The 14,972-nt window shown below is 37.2% G+C and overlaps 1 protein-coding gene and 1 pseudogene across 1 annotated transcript in view; one reads left to right on the plus strand and one right to left on the minus strand.

The window, feature by feature from the left end:
- Positions 1-2,785, minus strand: part of LOC137257626 (lysophosphatidylcholine acyltransferase 2-like) — a 36,608-nt gene extending 33,823 nt beyond the window's left edge. The window contains exons 1-2 of the mRNA XM_067794954.1: positions 2,560-2,785; positions 303-445 (exon numbers count right to left, since the gene is read on the minus strand). Coding sequence (XP_067651055.1) covers positions 303-445; positions 2,560-2,664 — 248 coding nt within the window. The 5' untranslated portion in view covers positions 2,665-2,785. The remainder of the gene's footprint in view (positions 1-302; positions 446-2,559) is intronic.
- Positions 2,786-5,934: 3,149 nt separating this feature from the next.
- On the plus strand, positions 5,935-10,183 carry LOC137257633 (casein kinase I pseudogene; annotated as a pseudogene).
- The last annotated feature ends 4,789 nt before the right edge of the window (positions 10,184-14,972 follow it).

Below are 14,972 nucleotides of genomic sequence, written 5' to 3' on the forward strand. Positions count from 1 at the left end.
TTTGACTGCAGAATGCATAAATGCTTTGTCACAGATAAAGCTGTTAACAAATGATAGTCATGTTTTTTGTGAATCAGACTACTCAATAAAGCTCTAATCTGTCATCCTCGAGACGTTTTAGATCTATGCCATGATTTCAGTACTCTGCTTAAAAATACTTTAAGCTTTCAGTTGGACTGAGAAAGAATTTGGACACAAAATACCCTCAATGAGCAATACTCCACTACAAAAACAAAGAAGGGTAAATATTTTAAATAACATGAAGAATAAATGTTTCCCATCACGTTTAGAAGAGTACATACTTGCGCCATCCTGTTAGAGGTTTACGCTTCTCTTCTTCTGTACGAAATGCAAGTGACAGTGCTGCTAATGGCCATGCTAGAACCAAACACATTCCTGCCAGCAGAAGCCGGATAGGGGCAACTGTCACTGACATAATCACAATCTGAAACAAAATGAAAATAATTAATGTCATGGAACAGACAATCACGATATTTCAGATACCTGTGCAGTGTATCAACTAAGTCAGTAGTTTGGAGCTACTGTTTACAAAGTTTTCATAGCAATACATTTTTTGCTACTGTAAGCTTACGATAAAGTATAGGGTTAGGATGGGTTGTAATGCTATCAGTGCTCGGTGGATCTGGAAACAGATTTAAAAAATTACAATTTTGTTCAAAGTTCTGTAAGCTAGGCTCCTAATCCATAAAATTTAAAAGAAGAAAAGGACCCCCTAATTTCTCCATATCACTATAACAGTACCATAAGGGGTAACAGCAATATCACACAGAAGGCTACCAGGAATAGGCTTTACACATTGTATTTATATTTGGAACTGAATAACCGTCCTCAGCATTATGAGCCGGTGCTTTAACCACTAGGCTATCTCGCTGTCCCCAGACCTAAAGAAATTAGAGGTGGGTCTGGTCTTTGACTAGTGGCTTCACTTACAGCATGCTGTAACAAACATAATGTGTTCAAATGGTTGAAAAATGGGAAAAATGACAAGGTTATCACAGCCATGGCAATTGAGCTAAAAGGGTACATTACTCAATATACAATAACACAGCCTGCCAGCCATTATAGTTTTGAACACTGCGTTATCTGTGTTGCAGGTATTCAACTATGAAGATATGACAACAATGTAAAGTTGCATTAATGGGGTTTTTCCCCCATCTCATTAGAATCAGACTTTTCATGGTGATACCCGTGTGTCAGCCTCACTAAAGTCAGTCTTTTATGCTGATACGATACCTGTCTGAGAAAAAATCTGACGACAACTCAACGGGAGGTTGTGACATGTTTACTTTCTGGACACCTAATCAGAGTCAAGACTTTTAAATTCCTTGCATGAGTGACTGTGAGCCAAGCATTCACATGATTCAGACAAGCAACCCCCTTCTCTATTATGTCCACATACTGAAAATGAATATAATAGGCAGCTTCCAACTACCAAAGCAGTGAAGCAACAGCAAACAAGAACAGTTGATTTCATCGAGATTATAAGAAGATTTTCCTGATTTCCACTAGTTTGGGCACAAAAGGACTAGCTTTTGGCTTGTCTGTTGTATACACTGCATCCAGCTGTATTCTAGCAACATGGCAGCATTCATTAAACAGTCAGATTTGGACCTGACGATCAACTGATTAACATCATGAGCATGGTCACATTCCAAGAATAGGTTACAATAAAAAAACATGAACATTCTATTTTCCCTGTCTCTGAACACATTATCACTGACAGAATAAAGATACAGATCTTTAACTCCTCCCCCCCCAAAAAAAGACAAAAAAACCCCAAAACCTGAACTTTTCACATGGAAGTGTTCTGTCACTGGGCACTTTCAGCACAGCATATTCATAGACAAAAAATATTATCTTGTTAAACAAGTAAGTTTCAGTTACATACAAAATACATTCATTACTGGGGAAATGCTGCTGGTTGTATATTAATGAACGCCATTTTCTGCCATACTTGGAAAGCCAAGGACAACAGCATACAACTTAAGAGGATCAGTCAACAGAGACCTCTGTGACCTGGTGATAGCAAGGAATAATATGGTTAAACAGATAATTGTCATGCCACTATCAAGATGTCCTAAATATAACCATGTCTTTCAAATAAAACCTCACCTGACAGAGATAAGATGAGAAATAAAGAAAACTTAAAAGAATTATTGAAGGAAAACATTGCTAACAAATATTTCCTTCAATTTAAGTGCACTCACTAAACAAGTAATATAAAGTATGTTTTTCCAAACACTGTGGTTTGGATGTCTATACAAATTGTGCACTCTTAAACACAAATATTATAGCTTCAAATTTATTGCGTACGTTTGTATTTAACACTCAAAAGCTTGAAGATGGGCGGTCAATCAAAGTTATGACAACGCCTCTTCCGTAACTACTGTCACAACTGAAACGACAATGCATGCATATACAGGTACACGTATTCATTTATCACAATCAATACGTAATTAATCAATTACTGCATACATATATTTTCTAAAAACCCAGTGTTGATCGATCCTTAATGTTATGGTGGGAAGTAAATCAGACCTGAATTTTGTCCAAGATTCCGAAATGCAACCGGTGTACAAACGGGTTCTGAACGTCCGGTACAACAAGTGATTCTTGTCGCGTAACTGGCACGTTTCTCTTCATTTTCTCTAGTTTGGTTTATCAGCAGACACTTGTCACATCGGTATCACATAGGAATATACAAGTCGGACATAGCGTTATCTTTTGTGCCGTTTATCACGGCTTCGAGGTGTTGTACGAGTTTATTTTTAGCAGGTACGATTAACCATGCGACATATTACGCTTTCAAAATGACAGGAAAGTGCTTCTGTTGTAAGAAAAGCAATCTGATGGAAAATATCAAATCAGTTGTCACATCATATGTTTTAAATACCAATTAAACAAGCATTTGATTACTGTTTATCGTTAATAATACATATTCAACATAATTACTTCCTGTTGCAACATGACCAAGATTTGTTTTTGAATATGTTCTGGGAGGAATTTACCTGAAATTAATGCTACATATGTCATATTTGGGATTTCACTTTCTTAGTAAAGTACAAATTCTAGTACTTCTTTCGGTTGAGTCCCATCCGGGATTCGAACCCGCACCCTCAGAGTCAGGCACCTAATCGCCAGCACAAAAAAGTCAGCCGCCTAGCCCGCTCAGCCACAGCGACTGTGGACTCAAGACTGTGGAAGTCGCGGTGGCTGAGCGGGCTAGGTGGCTGACTTTGTGTGCTGGCGATTAGGTGCCTGACTCTGAGGGTGCGGGTTCGAATCCCGGATGGGACTCAACCGAAAAAAGTACTAGAATTTGTACTTTACTAAGAAAGTGAAATCCCAAATATGACACATGTTGCATTTGACCACTTTCTAAATGGCATCGTGTAATCATGAAATTAATGCTGTTAATGGAATGAATTAGTTTATTTTAATGAAAAGCAACAAAATACATTGATAGTTACATGATAAAACATCGTCCACAGAACACAAACTCAAGCTCTTTATGAACTAAATATATGTATGTACAAAATATTTTGACCCTCCAACTCCCCAATTATTGAAGTTATAACATGACTGATCTGTAAAAATTAATTCAGAATTAATATTTTTTAATAAAGAGGTAGAACATCATATTTTGATAATAAAATGAACTGGTTTATAGACAAACATAAAAAAAGAGAAGAGAATCACCAAGATTTCATGCTTACTTGTTAAATGATCCTGGAACTGATAATATTCAGCGAAATGCAAACCCACATAGGACACACATGTATAAAAGTTACTTTCCTTGCTGGAGAATTGGTGAAAACATGTTGTACATGTTTTTCACTGCACTGAAAACCTTAAAACACTTGTGCAGCAAATATATTAAAGCATATGGCCATCATGCAAACATTTAAACACAAAACATATTTCAAGGCAATCTTTATTTTAATACATGACAAATCTTATGGATAACAACTTCTTGAATTTATTTCTCACGACGTTTCAGGGCTTGTTTTGGGGGGTTGAACCTGATGATGGGGCTAGATCAAGCCCGTGAAATGTCGTGAGAAATATCCATAAGATTGTGCATAAGATTTGTCCTGTATTGCAACACCAACTTCTAATTGCCTTTGAAGAATCAAAACTTTACACTAGCCCACACAATAATGTAGCCAACATTTATGTCAATAATATATTTATGAAGGTGTAGCGGCCACAAAATTTCCGAGTCCCGTGCTGGGATTCGAACGACGGACCCTCCGATCCAAAGTCGCCTTGTCCACATGACCAAAGAGGTTAACCCCGTCAGCAAGCTGACAAGGTAAGGATGTCATCTGTGGGATGACTCCACGCCCTGCTACATAGGCATAGTGCCATTCAACTTATCCATAGTGCCTCAAGGAATCACTTGGCGTTTGGAGACTGAACTCAACAGAAGATTACTTATTATTATTATTTATTATAACGTGTACATAACAGTAAGGTATTAACGACATGTTCCAGTCATTTGTCTGTCATTGTTAGAAATTCAAGCAGACAAAAGTACACATAAAGGTGAATATATGTGGATATCAGAAGTTCACTTTACAAATGAACATATTCCAGGTGAGGAGCGGGGGTGTAGACTAAGGCTTAGTCTCTGAATATATATTATTTTGATAGTATAAACTGAAAAGGAGCCCCAGGGTGACTGGAGAATCAGAACATGACTTGCTTCATTTAAGGCTTTAAAATTGCAGAGTAGGCTTGGCAGTGGGGAAAATAACTTGGTTCGGGGATTGCGAGACAGACTAGTGGTACGGTAGCTAAATGGTTGAAACGTTAGCTGATCATTCTGAAGCCCAGGTTCGATTCCCCCACATATTACACGTTTATCAGAAATGACTCTGAAGGTGGTCTTTGACCAAATGTCTACAGTGAATGTATGTTAAAATTACAGATTTTGAATAACCACTTCATAATTTACGTCATGTCAGTTTAGTCAAGTGTGACATTAAGGCTAGAGAGAAGTGTCTTGTATTTCACTGATGGTATGATGAATGACAACATGAATGCTTTGTTTTGTTGGAAGCTGAATGTTACAATACCTCTTAGTTTATCCAAGAAGGCCCAAATCTTAGCAACTACATCCAGTTTTGAGTCAGTCATGTTTTGCCTAATTGTTGCATGAGCAATCAGATGAAAGGTGGCTAATGCTATCTCACTTCCCAAGCATGAATTTACAGTTAATAAGAAATTATTAAGTACATTTCACTTGTATTTCTTTATAATCTCTATTTTTAAAAGAAAATGACCCTAAGTCCCCTAAGGATATTTAGAGTTATTCATAATTTGCTTCTATCTATTTATTCATTTTATTTATTTTCCAAGATACTTTCTATCTTGAGATAGAAATTATGTCTTATGAGGCATTTTAGGAGTTGTAGGGATGAAGGAAAACCAAATTCTTTGGATAGTCAAATTCTAAAAATTATGTTTGAATAAGCTGTATCATCATTAGTAATGTTTACGTACATTTGTGATATGTTGGTAATTGGATGCAAAATGAGGCAGCTGTGAGAGATCATTATGAACAAAATTATATCGAAACATTAAGTGAATTTCAATAACTTGTTATTTTCCTTGGCAAGAGATATTTGAAATATGGTCCATTAACTTAAGACACTACTAAATTTGCCTGTGACAGTTTTAATAATTATGAATGTAACTGATTACTGAGAAAAGTGGATGTTGTCAGGACAAGTCAAATATGTGGCTGTTTAGAATATCAAACTGGGCTTGTGCGGTTGTTAGGTGTCTTTCGGATACACCGCTTGGGGACTGTTTTCACGTTAAAAATCTAAAATCTGTTGTTAGTCAAATACCATTAGCACCGTGTCGTATTTCCGGCACGCATGCGTACTTCCTGGTCGCGAAGGATTATGGGCTGGTGCAAAGATCCCTGGGAGCGCCAGGTTTATTACACTGAAACACCCAAGATGGCAACCATTCAGATAATCTGAAAGGTGAAAAATAAGCCTCTTTTCTCTGATTCTAAGGCATTTTTGAACACCTTACCAACATGTCTTGCGAAGCAGATACGTCTCGTGCTAAAAGTGAATTCATAGTAGGCCAGAAATACCGTCTTGTGAGGAAAATCGGTAGTGGAAGTTTTGGCGACATTTATTTGGCGATCAACATACACAGTGGAGAAGAGGTTGCTGTGAAGTTAGAATCGCTGAAGGCTCGCCACCCTCAACTACTGTATGAAAGTAAGCTTTACAAAATACTACAGGGAGGAGTTGGAATACCTCATATCCGATGGTTTGGTGATGAAAAGGATTACAATGTCCTGGTCATGGATCTCCTTGGGCCGAGTTTGGAAGATCTGTTCAACTTCTGCTCCAGGCGGTTCACCATGAAAACGGTTCTTATGCTTGCTGACCAAATGATCGGACGCATTGAATACACCCACAACAAAAATTTCATACACAGAGACATTAAACCAGATAACTTCCTGATGGGCATTGGTCGACATTGTAACAAAGTCTTTCTTATTGATTTTGGGTTAGCAAAGAAATTCCGAGACTCAAGAACCAAACAACACATACCATATAGAGAAGACAAAAATCTTACTGGCACAGCTCGATATGCCAGCATCAATGCTCATCTGGGTATTGAACAGAGCAGACGAGATGACATGGAGTCCCTTGGTTACGTGTTGATGTATTTCAATCGTGGATGCCTCCCTTGGCAAGGATTAAAGGCCAATACAAAGAAACAGAAATATGAGAAAATCAGCGAAAAGAAGATGTCAACTCCTGTTGAAGTGCTGTGTAAAGGCTTCCCCGCAGAGTTTGCAATGTATTTAAATTACTGCAGGGGTCTGAGATTTGAAGAAGCACCTGATTATATGTATCTGCGACAGCTTTTCCGCATCTTGTTCCGCACCCTCAACTATCAGTATGATTACACATTTGACTGGACAATGCTAAAGCAGAAAGCAGCTCAAGTTGCCCAGCATACCACTACAGCTGCTGGTCAACAAAGAGAACGTCCATAGATACATCCTCATTTGTGAGAACTCAGTACATGACCAAATGTACGACAAACAGATTTCGCTTCTTGTAAGCATTGTTTGGTTACAAGCTACCTTCTTCCCCAGAAATGCATGAGGGTCCCAACTCTATGAACATGTATGGTAAAGTGGAGTCCTTTATCGAAATGTGACCAGAATGCAAAGTGAAAGAAGATTCCTACAGTGTGTAGTGAAGTAGACTTTCTGTTTCTGTGGACTGACATTACAATCCAGCAATTTGAGACCAGAAGCTCTTGATAATTTAGTCATTCTGCTTCTGTACTGTTTTAAGTATATTTATTCTGGGAATTTATCATTTTATCAGGCCTCCTAAAGACACCTTCTGGATTTATGAATATGTAATTGATGAGAATAGTCAAAAGAAAATCAGAATTTTCATAGTGTAACAGCCCAGTTATAGTTGACAGACATAGATTTAATCTGTGGACTTGACAAGTGTCAAAAAGTTTTAAGCTGAGCCTTTCAGAACCTTCATGCAAAAAACGTGTCCATATGTTGTGAAGCAAAATAAACAAATCCCTATGTCATGATATGTAAACCCAAATCCTGAATTGTCACAACTAAGCTTGTGTAAATGAGTAAAAATTTCAAGTAACTCGTCTATCATCAATCCTGATTTGGGGAGAAAATTGCACATGATTATTCCTTGCAGCTCAAAGCATGATGAACAGTGCTAAGCTTATGATGTTTCCCAGTGAAACATTTAAATTTGAAGTCTGAAGGAGATGTTCAAATTGATGATCCATGCTAATTCAGCCATTATATTACTGCTTCATCTTCATTTTAATGTGAAGAATGACAAGCTTAGTATGTGCATGATATTAACATTATCCACTTCAAAAGATAACATTTTCTTTCCCACACCCAGTTAGTAGAAACTCATGTCTATTATCTTCTGAAATGGGAGGAATAAAAGAGCTCATGTAATGTTCATTTCGCATCAAGTTTGCTAGTATTGTAAACATAATCTTATATGTGATTACAAGTAAATGATAGACAGATATTCAGATTTATGGAACTCAGAAGCTGTGTTGCTTCTAAATCTTAGTGAAAGAGTACACAAGCAATAGTTTGTTGTGCTGATAAATATTGGTATTACCAGTTGTTAACAGACCAATGTTTTCAAACTTAAGATATGGGTGTCCTACATTGTACATGGCAGTTGCCTCCCTCCTAAATTGTGATGTAAATTGTATGGTCCCAGCTTGACGTGCTGGATTCTGATTGAGCCTTGAACATAGTTAACCCTTTGTATGTGCTGATGTATGAACTTGAATGACATCAGGTTCGTGTGAGATAAATCTTGCATGTTAAGGGTTAAACTGTGTGTGAGTTGAAGGCAGAGCAAATTGTGATCAATTGTTATCTTATTGTATGTCAGGGATTTCTTTGGTATTGTCAAAATCTTCTTAATTTAGTTTTTGAGTTTGGCTTAATATTTAGGTTTTAAAGTTTAAACTCATTTCGATTATACATACATTTTAAACATGTATTTACATGCCAAGTGATTGTAGATTTGATATTGATACTAGTGTGAAATACTTACATATTTACTCAAAGGTAATGTAGAATCTGTATACTTGTATATAAATATATATATAATGAAGGTAAATAGTTAACAGTATGTTAATGTGTAACTTGTTGGAGTCTAAAGAAAAAGACTAGAAATATTTATTGTGGTTCACTGTCTTGTAACTGTGGTCACTTAAGAAAGACCTGTCATTATGTTCTGTACTCTTTCTTCACTTTCATTTCGACAATTCCCGTTATGTTAACATCTTCTATGGGATGCCATTCATGGCTGATGCTCTTAAATGGCAGTAACATATAAGAGTGACATGCACTTGTGTGGATATTGGTCTTTGTCTCAGATGCCATTTATGCACATACTCTGTTTGAAATTAAAGTCAAGGAGTCCTTGTGATAACACTAAAGTTTGAAGGTAAAGTTTTGCAGTTGCCAATGATTCAAATACTATCCCAATGCCCACCCAAAGGACCCCAGTACATCCTGTGTACACATACACATAAGCTAAATGACTTTTCTGAAAATATCTCTGAAATATGTAGCCATGAAATACATACCATTTTTTTCTGTTGCTTTCTCGTTTCCATTGTGATAGATGGACTTCTTTTCTTTCTGCAGTTAATATTGTCTTCTATAGATACATACCGGTAACTTATACTGTAAATCACAGCGAAAGTGTCAACACTTGTCTGTCCAGATGAGAGGAATAATGTGTCTGACTTATTTTCCGTTAGCACTGCATTCAGTTGAAACGGTTACAAATATTGTGATTTGCTTGATGTTTGTTATACTAAATATTGTTTCCAGTTGTCATATACACATCGTTTCAGTTGAAGACTGTATGTATGAATTTTGATAGCGTCTGAAATTTCTTCATTCATACCTTGTGATGCTGTTACGACTTTGTGTAGTCGATACTGTTGCCATATGTCTGATTAATGTTGTAAGGCTCCGAGTTGATGCTATGTGCTGCCAGAATTACCTGTCTGCCTGCCTTCATGCCATTCATGCAAGCAGTAATACTATGGAAATCAAAATGCCTGAATTCAAGCATCCCCTGTTGAAGTTACACGAAGTGCTTATTGTACAAGGGGAATTATGTCAACACATGAAATATTTGCACTTGTATGAACTGTATGATACATTGACACATTTTGTGTACACTCTTGTCTAGTGGATCCTCAACATCTGTGCTAATTATATGCCAAATAAGTGTGCTGTTTTTTATCATGGCCAAACCATTAATTGTACTGTATGTGTAGTGTCCATATGTGTTGGTTTCCAGGTGAAAAGTGTTATGGCTCTACTGAATGAATGATGCCCCAACTATTACCTGGGGTAGTTATATTTTCATGATGTCCTGAGAGTTATGACTTTGTATGTGTACAAGATCCAATTTTAAATTATCTGCCTCTGTGAACTCTATCCCTTGCGTGGAGATACTGGCTTCCACACTGTCATGTGAGTAGTCTGTATATTAATGTCAGGTTTGTACATATGTTGTCCTGGGTACTGGCAGTGTAGACATGATTTTAGTTGTTTATTAAAAATCATACAACACTTGTCTCTCGTCTTTTATGCTCAGTCGCATCTGTGTATATGTTGATTGAACAGTTGAGGAAAGCTGCTGAACTCGGGCTTGTTCTTGCACAGTTTGTCACTCTCCACTTTTGCAAGTTCTGCAGATAATGTAAACATAGAGAGTTGGTTATTTACGAACCAACAGCGGTATTCTATGTCTTTAGCAACTAGTCCAAAGCCTGTGGCAAGGTTCCTTTGTCTGATAAGCTTTGAACATTATGCTCTGTATATTCACACTGAAAACTAAGTAAAGTGTTGCAGATAGATGGGATAGTACATATATATGTTCAAAGTGTTTGGAACAGACTGTCAGTGTGATCATTGAGTGAAATACTTACAAAAGAACATGTAGTGGGAACATTCTGTCATTTGTTTTCATGCTAGTTAATTAAAGAAGAAGAAAATAAATATCAGATCAGTTGTAATGAACAGTGTGCTGACTGATGCGTCACTCGCTGGAGCTAAATAGCTTTTTCATGTTTGATATTTGTATTATTTCTGTGGCGGTGACTGATGTCACAGCATGATGTTAGAGCAGATTTTTAAAGCTTTTGTTAAGTATTGGTTAGTTTCAAAAGTGACAGTCAATCCTCGATATCACCAGGGTATACGCTCTGATAAATGTCAACTCTACCCTAGATGTATCTGTGGCCTAGCCCAATAATTTATTACCTCCCTTTGTTGGCTCTGCATTCTCACAGTAGCCAATCAGCTAAGGTGCCAATCCAACCAAGCTTGTTGCTGTCAACAAAGACACTGCTGGCAGTTGTGAAGGTTTGTTCGAGTGTGACTCAGATTTGGGGGAAATCATACTGATAAGTCCGAAACTTTGAAAAAAATATATGCAAGAATTCTTCCGACCTCTTTCACAGTTCCTCTGCATGATTTGTGTTGACAAGTTTTATTGGTAAGAAAATTTAAAAAGTATAAGTGAGTTGTAAATTCCCACTGTAGATACCTGGTTGGATGAAAAGCCAGCCAAGGGAGGTAATACATTTATTGGGCACAGAAGCAGATGCATGGATACCCTGGAGATACCTTTGATGCGTACAGTCTTGAGAAAATCATACTGGTTCAGGATGCTGATAATTTTTGTCTTTTACATTTCGTCCATTCTTTAAGGTAGGTAGCATTACTCTTTGCCTTACTCTTGTCAAGGGTGGTCTGTACAGCATTATTTACAGTATGTCTTTGCTCAGGTGGTCAGGCTATGCATAAGTGTTAGCTTGACCATTTATTTATTGGTTGTCTTTGTTATGTTTGAGGAGCACAGCATGTTGGAGTTTGCGATTGCGAGTAATGGTGTATATAATTGTTAAACTATCTAACAGTGTTCTTTGATTTTTTCCTTCAACAGTCCTCATTAACATCTGGTAGTTGTCAAGGTGTCTGCTTCGATGTCATAATTTTTGCATCTTCCTGTGTTGACAGTGGTACCTTGTTAGTTCCTAGGTGTGAGATCAAATTTTTGTTTTGTTGGTTGGTCAACACTGCATTCAGCAGTGTTCCACTTATATGGAGACTGTCTCTAAATAATCAAGTCTAAACGATACAGTTCAGTGATCTGACATTGATTCTACATATTGGGAAACATGTTTCAACTGATTCAGTTGTCATCATAATTTTAGGCCTTGTATAAAGTACTTGGCCTAGATTTTTGAAGCTGAGTGCTAAGATAGTCGTAAGTGCCATGCAATAACATTAGCTTAAAACTATCTCAGCACTAACAGAACTTTGAAAATCTAGGCCCCTGTATGCAGGTTCATAGAAAATATTTATTATTTAAACTGCAGATGGTTTTGGTAACCACCAGTTAACCCACTTAATGGACTTGCCTTGATCTCTGAATAATACGATACCCTTACAGATGTATTCACAGAGGCAATTGGATTTTTACATTTGTTGGACATGTACCAGTTCCCAGTGCTTTCTGAATATGCATAGAGTGGTGAGACTCTCCAAACTGTTCCTTTGTCACTGCATGCAGATGTTATGAATGTTGCTCATCACACTGCTGTGCCAGACTCCATTTTAGATACAGTCATAAATAATAAATAATAATAATGGATAGCATTTATACAATGCTAATCTCCAAAAAGGACTGTCTGCGGTTTTGTCTCGCAAAAATTGGATGGAAAAGTACACATTAAGGGAAAGCTTGTTTTAAAAGTAATGTTTTTAAACCAGTCTTGAATGAACACTTTTGAAAGTGTTGGCTCATCATGTCAGAAACCCAGGTTCAATTTTGTACATGGGTACAATGTATGAAACCCATTTCTGATTTCGTCTGCCATGATATTGCTGTTATATTGCCAAAAGTGGCACATATAATACTCACTCTTCCAAATCATTCATTGGAATTTAAACTTTCTGGTGTTAGAGGTTAACAAGGTTTCACTGTTGTCTGCTTTGTTGTTGCTTTCTTTGTGAGAAGGGGGATGCAAGTTACATTGGTATATTTGATATTAGATTCAAGTTTAATCTGTTTTTGTTTCTTGTCAGATAGATGGTAGGTAGTTACATGGTTTAGTTATGATATCCTGAAAAATTTAAATGGGGAAAGTGGGAGATGAACTGTTGATGGTAGTGGAGATTTTAAAGTAAGAAAACTAATTTTTACCACCAATACTTCATGGGTTTGTTATTCACAAGTTCCTTTATCAGGTGTGTGTGTCATATGTGCTTTCACGTGCACATACGTTTTGTCAAGTCAAGTCATGGAATAGAGGATTGTAATTTAAGGGACTTAAGACCATGGCTTGATTTTTTCAGTTAAAAAATATTGATTTCAAAGGCAACGTTGTCACATCTGTTTGTGTAAGATGGAGGAACAGTGTGCCCAAGCATGAAATATTGGTGATGTTATGACACAGGAGGACTTTGAACAGACTGTGACAGTGGTATTCATAAATCATGGAAACGACTGGGAAGTTAGAATGAATGGATACAAAGATTGATGCAGTGATTATGAGGGTCACACATGCCAGATTATCAAACCTTTTACGTTATCTCCAGGATCTTGCCAAAGAGAACACTGTTAATACATTATGTATGTGTAGATACTTTGAACTTATTTTCCCGTTTGAACTCAGGACGCTGGATGAGAACTCTTCTATTGTGTTACCTCAGTGACAGACCAGTTTTATTTGTTTTTTTTATGACCGTAGCATGTGAAGGATCAAGGTACATGTGACAAAAATGGTCTACAACCAAAGTTGAATTTATGACCAAATGTAGATGTAATATTTCAGTATTTTATAATCTGTTCAGGAACGTGTCTTGAGAATGCTTTTGATTTTATTCTTGAAAATAACTTGATTTCACAGATAGCTTGAAATACAAGCTGAGGTTTGAAAATGTCTGTTTTTACTTATTTGTTCAGGATAAACATGTCTAGATGATGAGGAAGGAAGAAAGTAAAGTTCAGGAACACTGTAATTGTTTGTGACAAGATGTGATCAGCATGTGGAACTTGCATATCAATCCAACCAGAATTATAACTCTATAAAACTGTACGCATTTTGTTTTAGTGTGTAAGATGTGATATATATATATTTTTTTTGAGACTGCATGTACTGTATGTTTCTGTTCATAACCAGTTGCAGCTGGACTGGTCCGTTCTTGTTGTCCTTGACCTGTAGAATGCACGTCTCATGGCCAACTGTAGTCTGCTTGTTTGGAGGAGTCCAATTGTATGTACAGGAATTCTGTGTGCTTTTATGGTGGAATAAATTTGTAGATATTTCAAATGAAAGATTTTTGTCTATTAATTTATTTTTTTGTCTCTTATGTCTGCATGCAAACTTTTATAATCCCATTTTCCACTGTTGAGGACTGTAGTGTGTATTGCTATGGCTGTTACAATGATCCAGTTCAGAAAATATCTTGTGCTTGTCATTATGGTGATTTGTGACAGACTACAGAGACCAAGACTGAGGTCAAGTTGGAGTTCTTTGAATTAACGTGGATATTTTTTGTTTTTATTTGGAACTTTCAATAATGAAAGTAATGGACATAGAAGTCATTAGATTGCTATGACTTGTGTCATGAACCTAAAATCAAGCTAGATGTTGTGGCAAGCAAAAAGTGTTGAATGAACTGCCTTTGGTTTGGTGATTATATCCGTGAGTGGACCTAGTTTACAACAGGAGATGAAAGCACGAGAGATTATTTCACCCAGCAGATGTGAATACGAGAGTATTATATGAGGGAGTGTTTGCCCTTGGAACTAGAGCTAGAGTGTATTTGCGGCAGGTGATGAGGTTAAGAGTATATCTACCCTTGGGAGATGAGACATTCTGGTTTTAGCAATTTTCCTGCCATAACACAGAATGGGTGACTCCATAGTATTCATGTGTGCAGTCATACTTCGGTCAGTGGCTTCCTGGGGGATGAAACCTAAGGAATGTTTTAACCCTCTGAGGTGAGCGAGTTGAGTTTTTACAAGTCTGAACCAGACAATCCAGGGATTAACAGTATGAGCATCTCTGCGCAATTGGGAACCGATGACGTGTCAAGTCGGCGAGCCTGACCACCCGATCCCATTAGTTGCTTCTTACTACAAGCATTGTCGCCTTATATGGCAAGCATGGGTTACTGAAGGCCTATTCTACTCCAGACCTTCATGGGTCTCTGAGATAAAATTTAGGGAAAGTACTGACCCTGGAGAAAGTATTCACCCTGGTAGATGAGAATTGAGAAGGTATTCATCAAGGGAGATGAGACTTGAGAACGTATTCACCCTGGGAGATGAGACTTGGGTGGGTATTCA

Source organism: Haliotis asinina, chromosome 12, assembly GCF_037392515.1.
Source record: "Haliotis asinina isolate JCU_RB_2024 chromosome 12, JCU_Hal_asi_v2, whole genome shotgun sequence".
NCBI classification, from domain to species: Eukaryota; Metazoa; Mollusca; class Gastropoda; order Lepetellida; family Haliotidae; genus Haliotis; species Haliotis asinina.